The sequence below is a fragment of the Aythya marila genome, assembly GCF_965140915.1.
Source record: "Aythya marila genome assembly, chromosome: 18".
In the NCBI taxonomy this organism is placed as follows: domain Eukaryota; kingdom Metazoa; phylum Chordata; class Aves; order Anseriformes; family Anatidae; genus Aythya; species Aythya marila.
The window spans coordinates 8424175-8443996 of record NC_139059.1 but is presented as its reverse complement, the minus strand read 5'-3'; the positions used below and the strand labels follow the sequence as shown (position 1 = coordinate 8443996).

At 61.1% G+C, this 19822-nt stretch overlaps 1 protein-coding gene across 1 annotated transcript; it reads right to left on the bottom strand.

Moving 5' to 3' along the window:
* Positions 1-4650: 4650 nt before the first annotated feature.
* Positions 4651-13383, bottom strand: CYGB (cytoglobin). Its single transcript, XM_082774896.1, has 3 exons — positions 12874-13383; positions 5575-5806; positions 4651-5007 (listed from the first exon to the last, which is right to left on the bottom strand). Exons 1-3 carry the CDS (start codon positions 13014-13016, stop codon positions 4843-4845), a joined length of 540 nt encoding a protein of 179 aa, XP_082631022.1. The 5' UTR covers positions 13017-13383; the 3' UTR covers positions 4651-4842.
* Between the last annotated feature and the right edge of the window lie 6439 nt (positions 13384-19822).

The window sequence follows — 19822 nt, the reverse complement described above, 5'->3', positions numbered from 1 at the left end:
GGTCCTGATCCTGGCTGCTGCCTCTCTTAGCAATCACCTCTGTGCATTTCCCTTTTTTTTTCCCTCACTGCCTCCTGCAGCAGGGATGGGAAGGGGGTCTCTTGGGCACCTCCCCCAGCCCTAGGTAGAAGTGGGGTGAAGGACAAATTTCATCCCTTTACTGCTTATTTCTGGTCACAAGGCTCCACCACCAGTCCCCCAGCGTGCAGGCAGCCCCCAAGCCCCCATGAGGATGGCTGCAGCCCCGCAGCAGGAAAGAAACCAGGACGAGCCAGCGGGTTTTTGATCGATTTATCCACTGAAGATACAAGTTTCAGTTTAATAACACCATTCTGTCTGGTTACAAACATACTAAAAACCTACAAAAAAGGAAAAAAACAAAAAACAGTTACATCCATCATACACTAGACGGCATGTATAAAACCAGCACGGAAGCGCCGAGAAACACGTACATGGAGAGCATCCGCAGCAGCATCGGTAACGGTACAGACACAGAGCTACATCAGAGCGCGCCGGCTCACGTCTGTGGGTCACTGGGGGACGGCTTCGGACAAACTAACATCAGAGACAACTTCAGCTATGGAGAATAGTTGGCGGCACAGCCCGCTGAAGGGGTCAGAGCCAGGTGGGCAGCTTTTTCCCTCCCGAAGCCGGCCCGTGGGGCGGTGGCGGCGTTCCCATCCTTGCCTGCCCTCCCGGTGCCGCCGCAAGTGGCCCTGAGCTGTCCTTGCACAGGCACCAGCACACCAGGGCTGAGCTCTGGTGGCCAAATTCTGGTCCCCCCTGGAGTCTCCGGGGAGGTGCCCTGGGGAGCAAGGGGTCCCAGCCCCCGCGAAGAACGAGGGTAGGGACATGGCCGGGCTCCCCATGGGGCTCCCCGGCCCGGCAGGGAGGTGATGGAGGGGGCACAAGGTCCTCGGGGGCTCCTCGCCTCTGGTGGAGTCGGAGTCTCTCTCTAAGTGTGGGTGTGAATGAGACGCAGCGATGGGTGCACAAGCCGTGGTGGTGAGGGGATGGGGTGGACGGGGTCTGTGTCCCACCCCCACCCCAACGCTCCCGCTGGCCTCGGGCACAGAGCGCCAAACGCAGTGCCAAATTAGGGGGGAGTTGGGTGCCCCCAAAGGGAGCCAAGAGGAGATGCTTGGGGCCAGATCCTGCCCTGGGGCTGCCAAATCCCACTCCTCCAGCTCAGCATTCACCCCGCTGGCGGGGGCACAAACCTTTCCCACCGGCTCACGGCTCCAAGCCCAGCGCTGAGGCTAAGCCAGCGGCACCAAGCCGCTGTACGAGCGAGGGGCCACATCCTGCCCTGGTGCCAGGGGTGGCAGCTCTGAGCGTGGCAGGCTCACGGGGGGCACGGGAGCACACGGGAGGCGAGGTGCCACGCTTCCCGGAGCGCAGGACGGCCACCAGCTGCCAGCTGGCTGTGACACCGAGCAGCTGCGCACGCGTGCGCACGTGTGTGCGCTGGAGAGCCAAGCCCTGCCCTCCCTTTCCGCTCTTCCCCACCGCATTTTTCATCCCTCTGTCACTCCGGAATGATATTTTTTCCTTTTTCTGTTCATTTTCATCTCTCCCCAGATGACAATTTTCCCGATTTAAGCCATGTCTGCTTTGCTGAGGGCGGCAGAGCGGGGGCGTTCGCTTTATCTCTGTCTCTTCCCCGAGCGAGCTCTGCCCTGGCCACCTTCCCCACTTCATTTTTACTTCCTACAGAGCTGGTAAAAATAAACATGTTTTGTTTGCATATATTTGAGTGGCTCGCAATTTGGCTGATGGGGTGGATCCTCGAGGGACAGCAGCTGCACGCATCTGGATTTGGTTTAGAAAAGTATGTCTGGAAAATAAACAAGCCCGACACACACATGCGTGCACACATGCAGCCATGGGCCAGTTTTTCTAGGCATGGAGGAGGAAAAAAAAGAATAAACTAAACAGAGGGAGGGAAAAAAGAAGAAACCAAACAATGTCCCAAGGTCCTGCAGCTCTGGGGATGGTGTCTGAAGAGCAGGGGGCACCAGCGGGGATGGGGCTCAGACCCCAAGCCCACCTAACTTCATCCCTAACCGGGGCTGGCCACATCAAAGGACAGTTGTCCAAGCCCTTGGGGACAGGGCTGTCCCCAGCCTGAGCCACCCCAGGGGTCCCAAAGTCTCACCAGAAGCTGGGGAGGGACACAAGGGTCCCTGCATGCACCTGGTCCATGGCTTTGAGGTGGGGGGACCTGACTGCTGCTGGCTGCTACCCTGAAGTCTGGGCACTCAGGTGGGGCAGAAGTGAACGCGGGGACTTGGTGGCCTCCCCACGGTCACCTCCCCTCAAACCACATCCAGCTGGAGGAGAGGGAGAGGGGCCCTTGGCACTCAGCAGAGCATCCCCATCCCTAAGCCCAGCCCCTGAGCAGACGCCCCCATTTCTTTCTAGCTGGAGCAATTTTCTCTGATTTCCGCAGGGCCACGGCTGAGCTTAGTTGTGGTTGAGGGAAGAGCGAGCAGAGGAAAAGGTTTCCTCCCAAAAATAAAACCTCTGCCTGGAGAACATTAACCTCAGAAGGTTAACACGTGAACTTTTGTCTAAAGATGAAACATCCCCACACGGCCCGGCGGCCGCAGAGCACGGCGAGTACTGAACTCGGCGAAAACACGCCTGGCTGGCCCCGAGGATTTGGCAGAGCTCGGTGCAACTGCACTTGCGAGAGCCTGGTGATGCAGACAAGAAAACTTGCAGCCCCAATCCAAGCGATTGCCCTCTGCTTTGGGCTGGAGCAAAGCCAACGACCGGCCAGGTCTTTTCCCATCTGCAAGGGCCTGATCCTGACAGCGGCCAGCTGCGAGCGCAGCTGATGGTTGGAAGGTGCCTCTGCAAGCAGCTGCTTGGATGCTCAGAGCCGAGCCAGAAGGAGCTGGCACCTTTAGAGGATGCAGGTTGGTGGGCTGAAATTCAGGGGTGCTGACTACCAGGGACCCTGCTCCAGGGGCAGTGCCCCTCCTCGCCCCGTGCCCATCTTCCTAAAGCTGCAGTGTCCCTCCCTGGTTCGGGCAGACCTTGGAAATCCTCCTCCTCTTCCTCCTCCTGGCAGCTTTCTCCCCCCTCCCTCTGCCTCTCCAAGAGGCTGAAGGCTCTCCTGCTGGCTCCCCTCGCAGCCCAGGACAGGCTGTGAGCCAGGAAGGTGCGGGAGCACAACCAAGGGGCTCCGGGTCCTCCCCAAATCCCCCTTTGCCTAAAGCCAGGGGACAACGGGACAAACTCCAGGCTGCACATAACCGAGCCCAGAGGATGCGAGGAAACCTCCAGGGCTGGTGTTTGCCCCTCTGTGTGGGCTTCCACCTCCCCAAAGCAAAACCCTGGTACAGCCAGAGAAGGGAGGAAGGGAAAACCCTAAAACATCTGTAGGGGCAGGCACAGGAGCCCCAGGGACCTCTCTAGATCACGTCCAGCTTCTTAAGGAAAAGGCCAGGGCACGTCACTGTTCAGGCAGCAAAACACCCCAAAAAAAGAGCAAAAAGGATTCCCTGCGGGTGCTTAAAAGAAGAAAGGGGCCAGCTGTGGGCAGGCAGAGCAGGAATTCCTGGCTGCTCACCCACACAGGCTCAGATGGGGGACACAGGTGACGGTGTAAGGGGCATTTGGGAAGTACCAGGTGGCAAGGATGCCAAAGCTTCCTAGCTAAATACGAGGCTCCATCCCTGAACCCCCACCAGCCGGCCCCCAAGCACCCTATAAAGCTAACACGTGTGTGCAGGAGGTAAGGGGGCCGCCCCATGGGGAGCCCTCTACCGGGACGGGTGGGAGCACTGCTGGGCCCATGAGGTCCTCCTGCACGGACAGATCCCTACACCAGGCACTTTATCTGGAGGAGCCCAGCCTCACCAAGAGGGCAGGAACATTCTTTCCATAAAAGCTTTGATTTTACCAGGGCAGGGACCTCCCTTCACCCCCAGGAACCCCTCCTGCTGCAGCCAACTTCATCTTCCCCCTCCCTCAGTTCCCAAATTTCCCTTCTCGCCCTGGCTCCACGTTCCTGCCGGACAGACAGACGTACACACACGAGCTACCAGGGCTGTGGACGGCAGCCAAGGCACAACACGTGCCACCTGAACCCATCCTCACTCACATCCCTGCCACCAGCATCGTCCCCACAGGACCCTCAGGGAGGCGAGTGGGGTCAAGCGCCCACCCGGAGGCACCCCATCCATCCCTTTTCTCTCTCCTAACGAGGCCAAGAGGCACATCCATCCGTCCCCTTGCTCCCTGCAGCTCCAGGATGGTCTGCAACGGGCAGCCAGGAGCTGGGGGCAAGGAGGGCAAGGAGCACTGGCCCGGGGACGCAGAGGGTGCGGGGCAGCCCCGCGAGGCTGCGGGGAGCGGTGCAGGCAAAGCGAAGCGCGGTGGGCGGGAGGGCAGCCGGTGGTCCCAAAAAAAGCGAGGAGCTGGGTTTCCCCGAGGGGCTTTGCATGGAAAGCGAGGGTGGCTGAGGATGGTTTCGCCCACCGGTGAGCTGCGTGTTGCTGCCTTTCGGCACAGCTCGCCCGAGGGACACGGCAGTGGCAGCGGCGAGCGCGGGATTTGGTGATGGACGGGCTGGGATGGGAGGATGGAGCCCACAACCAACGCACCCCCTGCTTCACCCCGACCCCCACACCCTTCGTGGTTCTTTTTGGCTTGTCGTTGTGATTTATTATTATTTTTTAAACCCTATGGAGATCAAATTATGACTTGGCAGCTCCCGGAGCCGGCCCCACCGGGCTCCCCAGACTGAGCGAAAGATCTTTGAGAAGAGACCAGAGCGGGGTCCTGGCGTGAGCGACCCCCTCCCCGCCCCTCACCCGTGCCCGCTGTCCCTCACAGGGTGGCGTTGGGGTACGGTGCCCAGCCCACCTCCTTGTACGCCGCCGTGACGTGGGTGTAGATGAGGGTCCGCATCTTGGTCCAGGCGCCGTGCGCCTCCGGGGTGAAGTCGTTGCCGTACGCCTCGGAGATGACCTCCAGCAGGACACCAGTGAGTTTCTGGGGGGATAAGGGGTTGATTAACTCCACAGGCAGCGCAAAATAGTGAAATCAGATTTTTTTTTTTCTCCCCCTAAGGAAATTCGGAACTGTGGGTGAGTTCTGGGAACGCCAGACCCATATGGGATGGGTGCAGGATGCCAGGTCTCACAGCACCCCGGGGTAAGGGATGGGGCAGGAACCCAGGCTGTGTGGGACAAGGGGCGCTGCTTGTGCTCCCAAGCATCCCCCTAATTTCAGCATTTCTCATGCTTTAAGTGCCCTCCACCATGACTGATTTCTAGAAGATCCGACAAGGGGATGGACTTACAGCCACGACCGTGCTGGAAGGGGTTGCAGGACACCAGTGGGTGGGGAGAGGTCCTTGAAACCCCAAAGCTCCAGCAGCGGCTGCATTTGGGAACGGTGCTCTGCACGGGACAGCATCTCGGGGGGAAACACAGCCACGTGGGGAGCACCCCACAAACACCCAGCCTCAGATCAAGAACAAGCAGCACCTCCGTGCCACCGCTCCCTCTCCCCAGGTCCAAAAACACCCCCCAGGATATTTTCGCTCCCATCCTTTACCTTAAAGTAGACGGGCTCCACTTTGTGCTTGAGAGCGTGGGCCTTGCCCACCAGGGCCAGGACGGAGGAGACCTTCTCGGGGTCGTTGAGGTTCTCCACCACGGTGTTAATGGCCCCCATGACCCGCTGGGCGTGCTTGCGCAGCTGCAAGCTCCTCTCCATCTCCAGCGTGTCGTCCATGTGCTTGAACTGGCTGAAGTACTGCTTGGCCGAGGGGAAGTTGACAAAAAACCTTCGGAGAGAGGACAGACACGAAGTGCAGTGAGGAGATAAAGCAGAAAATGGAGAGGTGGAGGCGCTGGGAACGACCCCACCGGGTTTGGCACAGGCTCCTCGTGGAGCTCTCAGGGAATTCGGGAGGGTAATGCCTTGCTCCCAGACCTCCCCTATCTGCTAGGGGGGCGTCCCAGCTGGATGCTCACCAACAAAGCAGAGGCACAGCTGAGTTCTTTATCACCATATCCACACCTCTATCACCATACCCAGACCAAGATCTTTATCACCATACCCAGAGGCTCCAGCCCAGCTGTGCCAGACGCCGCATCCACCCCCGGACATCAGCACCACGGGGGCTCAGAAAGCAAGACACAAGTGTCCAAAACCCCCTCTTCAGCTCAACCAGCCCCAATCCCACTGCTCCCAGTTCCTTCCTGCTCCCTCTTTCCCAGGACGCCCCCAGCCTGAAAGATCTCACCAAAGATCCCCAGTAGGGTCCCAGCCCAGAGAGAAACGTGCTGAGCACACACCCCTACCAGGAGCCATCCCCCCACACCACAAGGACACCCCCCAAGCACTCAGCCTGGCCCCTGACCACCTGGGGACCCCCTTTTCTGTGGGATCAATCAATCCCAACGAAGCACAGCTGGGACAAACAAAGCAGGCAGTTGTCCCCGGGCACCAGGCACCCCCCAGCTGGGATCCTCGTCCCCCCTCGCCACTCCACAGGCAGTGGGAATTTGGGGCCCAGGCTCGTTTGCTGCTTGGTTCCCCTGCTCCCTGCCTGTCCCCGCTCCCTCGGTTCGCCGCCGCTTCCCCCAGGCACCTGGGACTCATCAGGCGGCCCCAAAATAGGCTCCGGAGGTGTGAAGAGTGCACGGCGGAAAGGATGGGGGAGGAAGGAAGGTGGAAAGGGGGAGACGAGGTGGGAAGGACGGTTGTTCCTCCCTGCTCCAAGGGTTTTCTGCCCTTCCTCCCTCCCAGCATCATGCAGCTTCCCCCCTGCCGTGCCCTGTTGTCCCCGCAGCCCCCAGCTTTCTGCTCCAGCCAGCACTGAGATCAAGGATGCCCAACCCTTCTAGGGCAGAGCTCGGGTTTTGGCTGTCCCCGTTCACGGATTTTCCCCTCCTGCTGCCCAGACATCCACCCACATCCCCCCAAAAGCCCCATTTAGCTGCAGCTCACAGGCACGATGCGAGGACCCGGGGAACGGGCTTGGAAATAATCCTGGCACGAATCATGCTGTGCCAGCAGGACCCCTGGGACCACAGGGGCTGCGGCATCCCCTGGTAAAAAGAGGGGCTGAAAGGAGCCCCCGGGGGCTGTTTCCTCCTGCGGCACCAGCAGAGGCCCCGACCTTGCCCCCAGCATCACCGGCACCTCCCTGCCTCCCCCGTGGCAGCAGGGACGGATCCAACCCCAAAACCCTGCGAGGAAACGTCTGCGGGGCCAGGCCAAGAGAGGGAGCGAGCCTCTCTTGCTTAATAAACAGAGAAGATTAATTTAACACAAAGGTTAAATATAACCCGAGGGAAGGAGAACAAAAAAAAAAAAAAAAAAAAAAAAAGGAAGAAATAAAGTATCTCAAACAATAACGAATTAGAAGAGGTGTTTGTTGTTTTTTTTTCCCTGTCTACAGAACATTTTTTGAGTTCAAACATCTCAGGCTCTGGAATTTTGTTGGCTCGGGGGGTGTGTGTGTGTGTGTGTGTGTGTGTGTGTTTGGGGCTTTTTTCTTCGCTGGAGTCATTAAAAATATGACATTTACCATTGCATATCACGCGAAATTATGATTGATGGAAAGCAGACGCCCGAATACCGATCTCATTAAATTTCTTTTTAAGCGATCCCGCTCTGCGCCCGCTAATTTGCTCCCTGGGAGCTCCATCTGGACGGGGCGGACAGGATGTCAGAGCTGCCTTCCTCCCTCCTCTGCCCTTCTAACAACTTTAAGGCCGCAGCCCTTCCCGGCGGCAGAGCCAAAGGAAATCATTAAGGTGCAAACCGCGCCGGCCCCGTGAGCCTGCTTTGCGCCCAGGCGCGGGGTGCTGCCTTGCCTCGCCGCTCCCCATCTTCCCCCCTCCACCCATCCCTGCAGGACAAAGGGAGCAGGGAGAAAACCTTCAAACCCAGCTGTTCTCTTCCTTCCCTGCGCTCTGAGCTCCAGCTGGAAGCAGGGCACGAGGCGCTTCGTCACCTCGGTGCTTCGTTCACCTGGCAAACCGCGGGGAGAAATCCGGCACCGAGCTCTCCAAACTGCAGGGGGGCTTCAGGCAGAAGCAGGGAGCACTCGGAGACTTGTTGTTGGCTTTGCGTGGTGGTTTCGTGCTCAACCTGCAGTCTATCGGCTTGGTTTTGGGGTTGGGGCTGCCGGGCACCGTGTGTGTTAGCAGAGGGAGGGAGAGAAGGGGCCGGGATGCCCCAATGGAGCCCAGGGAGGTTTGGGGAGAAGGCAGCGACCCCCGGCACGCATCCTGCCTGCTGTGCCCAGCTCGCAGCCCCACACTGCCTGGCAAACCTGGGGGCGAGGTTAAGGAGAGCACTGGATGTACAAATCACCAGAACCAGCTCGGCTTTCCCACCGCCCTTCATTTTCCCACGTCCCCTTTTCCCAGAGCCTTCATCCCCAGCATCATCCCCAGCCCCTCCGCGCACACATCCCAGCCTCTTCCCTGCCTGTGGCAGTGGCACAGCGCAAGCACGGCCACGTCGGTGCCACCTGCGGGGCCCTGGTCCCCATGGGATGCTTTGGGGTCCCCCAGGGACCTCTCCATGGCCCTGGGGCTGTGGGGATGCCCACACAGCCACGTCCCCCCCGAGCATCCCAAAGGGAGCTGCAGTCCCACAGGACCATGAACCAAGGCACCACCGAGCACCCTCCCCTTTTTCTACCTCCTGGGGGTCTGCCATATAAAAAAAATCCCTTCCTCTCGCCTGCCCTCAGCGCCAGAGCACGACCCCGTTGTTCCCTGGCCTTTCCTCCAGAAAAACATCAATTCAGACGGGCCGCGGTGATTCACGAGCGCGTGATGCTCCGTGGGACGGGGACATCCCCACCAGGGGGTCAGCCTTGGCTCTGGGCCCCTTCCCAACAAAATATTTCAGGGAGGGATCTCGGGGTGAGCTGCTCTGCTCTGAACATTTACCACCCGGCAGCCAGAGAGGGGCTCCGTGCCCCGAGGCGTGCCTGGACGCAGCAAAAATCAGCCTCGGGCAGCAGCTGCACGATCGTCCCTTTAAATGTCATTTTGGGGGCTTCAACCTGTGTAATTTGGGACCTCAACCCTCTTAATTTGGGGTATTCAACCTGTTTAATTTGGGGTATTTGATCTGTTTAATTTGGGGGATTCAACCCACTTAATTTGGGGGATTCAACCCACTTAATTTGGGGCTTCAACACATTTAACTTGGGGGCCTCAACCCATTTAATTTGGGGGATTCAGCCCGTTTAATTTGGGGGATTCAGCCCGTTTCATCAGCTCAGCCAGCTGAAAAAAGACAGACCGTTTTTTCCACCCTGCAGCCCGATTACTCAAGCTCTTTGGTATTTTCTCCCAATTCTTCGGACGGCGCCAGGCGCTTTTCCATTTCCAAGCCCTTCGCAGGCGGTCGGAGCCCAGGTGTGTCAGCTCAGACAAGCGGCTGCCGAAAAAAAAAATCCGGGGGCCTGGATCTGCCTCCTCTGCCCCTCCTACACCTCTGCTTCGTGCGCGAGAGGGGGAGCGGAGACGGAGGGATGGAGGAGGCAAAAAAATTGGAAATGTGGAAAGGCGAAAATGGGCCTGGGGCATTGACAGGGGGAAGGGAGAAGCCCCCCCCCCCCAGGACACGGCACGGCTCTCGCATTTGGTGTGGGTTTGACTAATGGGAACCATCCCTGGCTTTCATCCCCACGAGCCCGGGGGGATCCATAAAGTTTTGTGGTCCCACATCCGCGACCGCAGAGCGTGTGTGTGGGTGTGGGAGCGGCCGGCAGGGCACGGGGGGGGCTTTGATGGCTTCCCAGGCTTCGTCGGGGGCTACGAAGGAGCCGGGACCCCCAGCCCCAGCGGTGCTCAGCCCCTCTCGTGTCAGGCACCCGGCTCTGGGTGGGCACCGGGGGGCTCTGAGCAGATGCCGGAGCTCTGTGCCAGGTTCCCCAGCCACGGGGTCTCCAAATGGGAGAGTTTTCCAGAAAGACCCAAATCCTCGAGCACAGATGGGGAAACTGAGGCACGGCGACGTGCCCGGGGAGGACACAGGTGAGCGTCAGCCCTGGCCTGTTGGCTGTGCTGGCCGGAGCGACCCAGCCAAAATAAAAACCCCAAATGTGCAGGACTGGGGTCTGGAGCCCCATCCAGCCCCGACCCCAACACCAGCCCCAGCAAGGGTTAAGGCAGCTGCTGCGAAATGGATCCCGGCAGCGTTACCCGCAGAGGGCCCCGAGCTCCCGAGGAGCAGGAGGAGGAGGAGGAGGAGGAGGAGGATGAATCTGTGCTTCCTCCGGAGCGAGGCTCCCCCGCCGAGGGAATTGGCAATTAGCGGGATCTGACCGCACGGCACACGTTCCCATGGCCCGGTGGCCGCTCAGCCAGAAGTCCCCATTATTCCCCTTCACGTCCCGCTGCACCCCGGTGGCCCCACAGGCTCAGGACCCCGCTGTGCCTCTGGAAGGGACCCGACCACTGCAGCCAGCAGGGTTGGGAACCCTCCGGGCATGACCCCGTGCCTCAGTTTCCCCAGCTGCCAAGCAGAGGGTAGGAGGAGAAGGGTGGAAACATTGGGGATGGAGAGGAGGGAGCTGTGCTGCAGGTTCCCTGCGGGACCCCCCCCGCCCCGTGCCTGGGTTTTGGGTGGGCATCGCCGCCTCTCCGCCCTGGGGGCACAGGATCAGCCCCCGGGTTGGTTTTGGCCCTTTATTTCCAAGCCCCGTGTGCATCCTGCATGGCGAATGGTGGCTCCCTGCCCCGAGCAGCTCCTGGGGCATGGGCTGGGGGCTGAGCAGCCACATGGGGCGTGGGGTTCCCTACAAGATGAGCACAGCTCCCCAGTCACCACCCCAAAAACAGAAATACGGCTTCTGATCAATCTGCTGGGCTTTACAGGGCTGCACATGGGGTCGTGCCGGGGAGGGACCAGTGGCCGTGCAGCCCCTGCCCCTCTCCCCAAGCCCCCTTCTCGCACTCCCCTCTCTGCCTGAAAGCCCAGACCCCACCTGAGGCCCCCCAGCGATGCCCCGGTGGGGGAGCAGGGCTGGGATCCCCAGGGCCAGCTCTGTCCTGCCCCGTTGGCATTTGGGGACACCCCTCAGCACGGTGCCTCGGCTCTCCTTGGGGACAAGAAACCCAGACCAGAAACTTGTGCTGGGAGAGTTTCAGTCGGGACCGGAGCTCGGCCACGTGGTTCCCAATGCTGCACCTCGCCGTCCTCGTCCCCAGCCCTGCTCCGAGCCTGTCCCTGTGCCATGGGGACACCAAAAGCAAGGAGCTGCCCTGGGCACAGCCCCATGAGGGATTTGGCCACGCACAGCTGCCGGTCAAACCCTGCCCAGCTCTTTCTGGCACTGCCACTGCCAACCTGGCTGCTGCACGGGGCTCTGCCCATCGGTGAGACAGCAGCAGGGATCCCACACCCCGTTCTCCGCTCTCTTCCACCTCCTCTGCCCCTGCCAAAGCTCACAGGAATGGGAAAAGGGGCATGGAAAAAGGGAATTTGGCATCCCCCGGATCTTTGCCACGTGCAGGCTTCATGCCAGGCCCTGGGGGTTTGGTTCCCCAGGCTGGTGGGGAAGGCTGCGGGTAAGATTTAGGCGCCGAACCCACAAAGTGGAGGATGGAAACCCCCCTGTGCTCGGGGCACCAGCTCTCAGCCCCCAGAAAACTTTTGGGTGGCTGTTCATAAAAAGTGCGTGCAGGCGAGGGGCTCTCCACACACAGAGCCCCCGCTGCGGGGGCACGGGGGGAGGTGACAGCCCCGGCCCCTCTTTGGGGTGCACGGGGCTGGGTGCTGGCAGTGGGTGCCTGCCCTTTTGCTGCTCCCCAGTGGGTGCTGGAGGTTTGTGGCTCCAGGGAGCCCCTCTGCTGCCTGCCAACAGGTCAGTGCAGGCAGCTCGCCTGCGCCTCTGCCCGTCCTCCTCTCCCCTTTGAAATCCCCTTGGTGCTCAGCACCGCCGGCACCGCGGGCGCTCAGCATCCCTGCAGCCCCACGGGACTCACTCAGCGCCTTCCCCAGGCACAGCTCCCACCCCAAACAACGACCAGCCAGCGACAAGAACCCCCTCCTGCCCCTATTTCCCCCCATGGAGCCTCTTTCCCTTTTTGCTTTCGGCACAACCCGGGGGCTCGCCGCTCGCCCATCTCTCTGCCACCTGGCCCCACGCTGCTGGGGGATGCTCCGAGCCATCAGGCGATGCCCCACGCCTCGGGCAGTGCCCAGTGCCCTGCTCCTGGTCCTGCTCGGTCCCTGCCACCCCCGGTGCCACTGTCCCCCCCCCTGCCTGTGCCCTCTGCACCCCCTCCCGCAGCCAACTTCGGCGCTCTCCTTCCCGCCGACGCTGCCGCCGGAGGGCCAGATGGTGCCCTCGGAGACACCTGCTTGGGTTTTGTCTTGGCTCCCAACTCGCATTATTTCACCCGCCAGCCTGGTACGTACCAAAGCCATCCGCACGGATCTATTTGGAAGGGGGGGGGGGGGGAGGAGAGAAGAAAAAAACAAAAAAAAAAAAAACAAAAATCCCACAACAAAACCAACCCAACCCCGGCGAGCCGAGCCCGGCGCCGCTCTCCCTCCTCCGCGCTCCCCCACCTCCGCGCGCAGGCTAAGGTGACCTTTCCGAGGGAAGCAGCTTCCCACAAAGTCCCCGCAGAGAGGCTCCCCCGCTCCCCCCGCCGCCGCCCCCCGGCTCGAACGTGTTGAAATCAGAGGAGTGCTGTGAAACCGTCCCTGCGCCCAGCCAAGCGATGCACCGAGCGAGCTCCCCACTCGCTGTCATTCATCGCATGCCGGTTCTATATATTGTTCTGCCTCTTCCTTAGCTATAAAGGGATGCGCCCGGATCCGCTTCTTGCTTATTTTTATTTATTTATTATTTTTTTTTTTAAATACCTGATGAGCACGGAGACCCCGACGTCCTCGCAGTTGGCGTACACTCTGCTCCATGTCTCCTGAATCACCTTCTTCTCCGCCTCCGAGATCTCTTCACTTCTTTCCCACCTCTCGATCTCCATTTCTCCCTGGACTTTCTCCATGGGGAGCCGCCGGCACGATCCTCCGGGAAGCCAGGAGGAGGCTCGGGGAGATGCGTGTGAGTGTGCGCGGGGATCTCCTGCGAGAAGAGAAGAGGTGTCTGCTCGGCGGCCGCTGGCGGCTGTGCCGGCGGTGTGAGCGCTGCCTGCCTGCCTCTGGGCGAGCTCAGAGAAGATCCCCGTGGCCGGGAGCCTGCGGTTACAGCCCAGGGCTCCCCGTGCCTCCCATGGCCGCGGCGAGCCTCCGCTCAGCCCGGGTGCGTGCGGCTGACTGCTGGGAAACTGCCCGAAAGTAAAATATTCAAAGGCATTGCAAGACCAGCCTCTTCCCCAATGTGTGAACGTGAGCTCACTTTCTCCCTCTCTCCTCCTCTCTCCCACTCCTCCCTCCTGCTCTCTCTGCCTTTTTTTTTTTTTTTTTTTTTTTTTTTGAGAGGCAGAGAGGAGGAAGAGGCTCTGGGCAGCATCAGGACGGTGCGCTGGGGAGGGGTGGGGGGGGGGAGGCTGGAAGTTTTTTTATGATTTTTTTTTTTTTTTTTTCTTGTAAACAGTGCAGAGGAAATTCCAGATCCGAAGCGCGCCGTTAAACTTATCCCAGCAGCTGGCTCAGCTGAGCTCTGCCTCTCCTCTTGCCCCGGCGCTACCTCATTTTGCAAGCGCTCGTGTTTTGGGCGATAAATCCTCGGAGCCACGAGCAGCCTCGCCCGCGGCGCTCCTCTGCCACCCAAGGGAGCCTGTGCCCGTCCCGAGGGACTTGCTAATGGGAAGGGTTTGCTTTCCAGGGGCTGAATGGCAAAGGGAGACAGAGTTCAGGCAGTGGGGACAGAAATGAGGGGGTTAGTGCACGGGGACACCTCTGCGCCAGGCTCCCCGCTGCCCCTGCGTGTGCCTTTGGGTTGTTTTTACCCAAATGCCATTTGCAGCTCCCTGCAAATCGGGCACATCAGCCCTGCAGATCCGGCATATCAGTCCCTGCAGGGCAGGGAGAAGGGAACTACTGAGACTTGTAATAACCACTGGTCCCCCAGAGGGAGATCGGAGACAGGAGAACACAGCCCGCGAGGGAGCCTGGGCTCCTCCACCGCGCTCCTGCACCCTGCTGTGCGCCCTGGCAGAGGAGCAGTGGTCGGACAGACAGACACACAGACACACAGACAGACACACAGACAGGCAGAGGGAGCAGCTCTGGAGGGGCTGGGGCTCTGTTCCTGCAGACCCCCGGAGGCTTTTCGCTCCGTTTCTCCTCCAAACCAGCCTCGGCCACCGCCCCGATACCAGCAGCGAGACCGGCGGCGTCAGCAAATCTTCTCCTGCAGATGGAAAGGGAGCAGGCGGAGGGGGTGCTGCTGCCACCACCCCGCTGCAGGTCCCCCCCCAGGAGGCCAGGACCCCCCGACACCGGCACAGAGCCGAGCCCCCCAGCCTTCATGGCCAGCCCTCACCAAGGGGGCCAGGATGATCCGTGTCACCAGCAACACCACCAAAATCGCCGGGTTTAAGCTCGAGATCCTGCTCCAGCCCAGCACCAAGCTGCTGTGCTCAGGAACAGCTCGGATTGGGGCGAATGTGAAAGCTCAAACCACCATCCAGGTGGAAAATGGGTGAAAAAAAAAAGGGCTCTCCTCCTCGGAGCTCTCCTACCTGGTGCTTCCACCAACCCAGTGGCATCAGTCAGGGCTCTGCCTGCTTTCTGGCACCAGGGGTCAAAGCTTTTGGGTTGAGAGGCCCGAAGCTGTATTAGGAATGAGTGAGGAGTCCCCAAGCCCTCCCCAAGAGGGTTCCTGCCCCTCTCTGGGGACGTCACACCCAGCTGTGCCCCGTGCACGGCTCCTTCCCAAGCAGGAAGGTGCTTGCAGGCACAAGAGGGTGGCTGTGCTGCAGCGGGGATGCTCCACGCCAGCTGGATGCCTACAAACCCCAAACAGATCCCAATCACCCTCAGCTTCTGCTTCTTGCCCCAGACATGTATTAGGGGATGAGCACAGCCCCATGCTGTCACCTGGCAGCATCCCCTTTCCATGTTTTCCCCCAAATATTGCTCCCAGGGAGCTCGGGGTTAGCACTGGCTGGGTGTCTGTGGTCTCTGCCCACCTCCTGGGGCTCGGGGACAAGGACAGGGGACTTGGTCCCCATGGAGAAGACTGATATGGGATCAGCCTGGGTGACCCCATCCTCTGCTTTCACCCCTAAAATGGATGGGGATTGGGATAGAGATGGGATAGGATGGGATGGGATGGGATGGGATGGGATGGGGATGGGATGGGATGGGGATGGGGATGGGATGGGATGGGATGGGGTGGATTTCCCAGCCCCCTGCCCCCTGCCCCCCGTGTGCCGTGCTCGTGCGTGGTGCGTGGCCACCTGCCGACGGCTTCTCCCGCTCCCCTGCCCTCCCACATCGCCTCTCCTCCTCCTCCCCGCGCGCTGGGTGCAATGAGAAATGTACTTGGCTCCCGATCCTAGAGTGGGAGGTGAAGGCAAAAAAACGCGACTTCAGCTCCACGGCACGTGGGAGGTGGCTGATGGCAGCTCTCCACCCTTGACTCCTTGCTGAGGCTGAGGTGGGAGCCCCACGTCCACACCTGGCCAGCTCTGGGCCCTCTGGGCTGAGCCCACCGCCCCCGTGCGCGGGGACAGCCGTGGCGTTGGGTTGCTGGAGTAAAGCAGGGGGCTCCTGGTGTCCCTGCGAGCAGGTCCGTGCCCTCGGACCCCTCGGACCTTCCCACGGGCAGAGTTTTGAGGCCACGTGCTCGGATTTCCCCGTGGGAGCCCATGGGGAGGGAGCTGCTGGGGCTGCCCAGCTCGCAGCCCTGCTGCTGGCCTGGTGCTGCCTGGCCGAGGACCCCCAGGACGCCGACCTGGCCAGAAGATTTGGAGAGAAATGCAGCTGAGTGCAGCACCGTGGCACAGCCCAAGGCATTTAGAAGCAGAGCCCTGGCTCCTGGCAATTTTTCCTGCGCCCAGGACGGGGCGGAGGGCACAAGGTGCTGCCACGCTCGTCTCATTTTTGCTCCCATCCCCATGGCAGAGAGCTACTGCGGGTTGTGCACACACGCAAGGCTGGGTGCTGCTCCTCCACCCTCCCCAGCAGCCTGCTCGCCCCCCCGGGGGGCTGCGCCCTCACCCCCAGACTCTGGACGTGTCCCCCCCGGCACCGCCGAACCCAAGCCCCCGTTGCCAGAAGGGCACTGCCCTCACCCAGCTGTGAAGTCCTGGCCTGAAAAAGGAATAAGGAGCCTTTAGGAAAGGGCTTTGCAGTGCCTGCTGCAGCCGGCCTCGCTGGGAGGGGAGGATTTAGCTTAAAGCCTGTGCAAATGCTCTGCGCTTATTGCAGGTTTCCTTCCCCTGGCTTCTCGGATCCCAGGAGACCCGCACACAGCCGCAGCTCCAGCTCTGGCTTTCAGCTGTGCCGGGGGGGGGATGCGTGGGGAGCACAGCCCCAGATGAAAGGGGAGAGGGCCAGCAGGGCCCCCCCGATCCACCTGGGGCTGCCCCGCTGCCCGCACCCACCCCCCGTGGGGCTGGGACCCCCGGGTTTAATCACACCTCCGTTACCGTGCCGCGGTGCTATTCCCTCCTGAGCACCAGAAGTGCGGCGAGACCCCTCCCGGGGGCTCATCCCCAGCCCCCTGTCCCCACACAGCTGCGGAAAGCTGGCCTGGAGAGGTGGTGTCCCCCTGCTCCGTTCCCCTCGACCCCTCGCCAGCTCTGGTCCTGGGGAAGTGAAACCCAAGCTGTTTGTGCGGCGCGGAGCCCGGGGCAGACATTCCTCCCCTGATTGAAACCAGACCTCCCACGAGGCTGCCGGCGCTGGTGGGGAAGGCGTACGGACCGGGGCAGAGCGGGATCTCTTTCCAAAACAGATTTAGGTTCTTAGGTTTCCCAACTGGGTCGAGGTCCCAGTGCTGCGGCCTCGTGCAAAGACCTGGAGCTGAAGCGATCCCCGAGGGGACCCCAGCCCCTGGCTGCTCCCTGACCCCCATCCCAGCCCTCCCGGCACCACAGGATGGGGATATCTGCCCCGGGGGGTGTCCCGGAGGGGCAGGGATGTGGCTGGGGTGGAAAATGCTGCTGAGGCTTCGGCACAGGGAGCGCGGGATGACGATGGGCAAACACGGCCGGCAGCAGCTGCGGGCACAGGGGAGGAAGGTGGGTGAGATGGGGATGTCCCATCTTGTGTCACCCCCTCCTTCACCCCCCCAAAAAATCCCTACCAAGACACACAACCTGAAAAAACAAACATTGAGAAATCCAAGAGGGGAAAAAAAGGGAAGTGGGGAGGTCAGCGGGGCTCGGCACGGGGCTCGGCTGGCGAGCGGGGCCAGAAGCTGTTGAGGCAGCCCCTGGTGAGCGTTTCCCCCCCCCCGGGACCAACCTGGTCCCATCCCAGGAGCTGCTGCAACCCCCCCACAACCCTCCCCACCGAGCTTTTCGGGAACTGAAACTCCGTGCTGCAAGCTGCGGGGATGAAGCAAGAGGCGCTCGGGTAGGAAGCGGTGAGTGTGCGCCACGGCGCGCCGCGGGGCAAGGTTTATTCCTCACCACCCCGGTGCCGAAGGGCTTAGAGCCCACAGCAGTCAGATATTGAGCTCTCCGTGGGCTCCCAGCAGGATTTGGCCACCCCGTGCCCGAGCACCAGCAGCCCTGTGACAGCCCGGCACGTCGGCAGTAAGCGAGGCTGACAGGGCTATTGGAAAACAAGTCGGCACTTCCAAACAGATTCTCTTTGCTGCTCTTTTCCTTCCTGAAGCCGGCCTGGCTGTGGCAGGGGTTGCTCAGGAAAGCCAGCAAGCTAATATATTCATGTCATCTTGCATTTGGTGCCAGGACATGAAGTAAACACTGTCAGGGACCTCGCTCAGGTTCAAAGCCGAGCCCTGTTTCTTATTCCGATCACATTATCCATGCTCCCCGTACAGATTCATTGATTCATATCTTAAAAAGAAAAGCCTTCAAAACCCATTAAGTCTGCCTTGCCATTCCAGCCCTGCTCTCAAGGGCTAGGGCAAGAAGCATTAACTAATCTGCTCACATTACTTTGCCTTTGAACCGAGCATCTCGCCGTGCCAATCAAGTGTGTTTGGAAGTGATACGCTCCGGCGCAGGGCAGGCTCGGCCGGCGAGTTCACTGCATGGCAAATAAGCCCAGGAGCCAGCACCTGGGTGCTGGGTGGGCGAATCCACCCCGCTGGGCTCCCCCCAGCCCCTCCGCCTGTCCCCTTGGGGTGCTGGGGGTCGGCACGGCCCCGGCTCAGCCCCGACCCCGTGTCCCCACACCCTGCCCGGTGCCAGGCACGGGTCAGCCCGTGGTGTCCCCCTCCGGTTGGGTGCGGAGGTGGGAAGGGTGGAAACGGGTCCCCAGAGGAGACTTTGCCTTGGCCCTGCCACGGGCTGAGCTTTCTCAGGACCTCCGATGGCGGCTGGGGCACGAGAGCGGGGACCTCGCGGTGTCACCCGGCCAGGGGCGAGGGGCTTTCACGCAGCGACGCCCTCCCGGGGATTACGAAAGCTGCGCTGCCTCTTGCCAGGGAAGGGAAGGTCCTTCCAGTCTCCTGGGCTCTGGCTCAGCCAGCACTCGCTGTTTATTTGGCTTCGAGGAGCTCGCAGCATACCCCAACGTGCTCCTGGGAGCCCCGAGTGCTCCAGCGTGGCTGCCCAGGGCATCGGGCTGGGCTTCACGGTGCCCCGTACCCCTGAAGCCTGCCCCGTCATCTGGGGAGGAATTATTCCCTCTCCTTTCGGTCTGGCTGAAGGGGATGCTCGGGGTGTTCCTGGCACAGGCTCCTGAAGGCTTCCCATCCCTCCGGAGCCAGCAGGGAGGCCGGCTCCATCCTCTCCACCCTCATCCGACCCCCGCGTTCAGGTCCTGGAACTGTTTACTGGACAGGCTCGGAGGGATTTGGCTTTACTGCTGTTTCAAGTGCTGCTGATGGCTGTTGTTTTTGAGGTTTGGAGCAGTCCAAGAGGATGTTGCCATCGAGCAGGGATTAATCACCGCCGTCCCAGGCTCCTGCGGTGGCTGGGCTCGCAGAGCATCTCTGGCCCCAGAAGAGCCAGGCTTCCCAGAAAGCTCCCCATCGCCTTCTGTTTCAGATCCCATCAGCTGATGAACCAGGACCAGGCGAGGTTATTTGGGTTTGACCCCGATTTCAAAATCCTTTTGCGTGGGGAATCAGTTTTCCAGCTGGGAAAGGGGAACAGGGACCTGGGGAGGGAGCGTGGGGCCAGCTCCGTGCCGGGGGAGAGGTGTGCGTGCCGCCGAGAGCGGGGAGGAGGAGGCAAAGCTGGGGCGAGGGGAGGATGCAGACAAGGTCTCAGGATCAGCTGGCTGAGACGTATCCATGGGGAATTACACGCAGGTCTGAGCCTGTCAGATTACCCGAGCCGGGAAGGGGGGAGCGGGATGAGGCAGGAGCCAGAGGGAAAGGGAGAGAGGGGAGGAGTGGGCAGAAAGTGGGCAAGGAGGGGAGGGAGGCAGGCAGGAAAGGGGGGAGCAGAGGGGAGCCCCCAGCCCTGGCCACGAGGGGTGCCGGGGTGGGCTGGTGGGGGCAAGGAGGAGAGGGGAGAAATGGGATGGAGGGGGTGGAAAGAGGCTGGGAGCACCAGGAGCCCCCCCAGAGCCCACCTGGCCGAGGGCTGGGGCGGGTGCCCAGCCAGGGCGCGAGCACGGCGTGCCACAAGCAATTAAGTGCTAAGGTCAGAGGCGAGCGTCCTCATTTGCTGCCTGTTAATTACTCCTGATCCTGCTCTAATTCCTCCTAAAGCCAGCCCCGAGGAGAGCCTTGGGGTGGCCTCTGGGGACAGGCCAG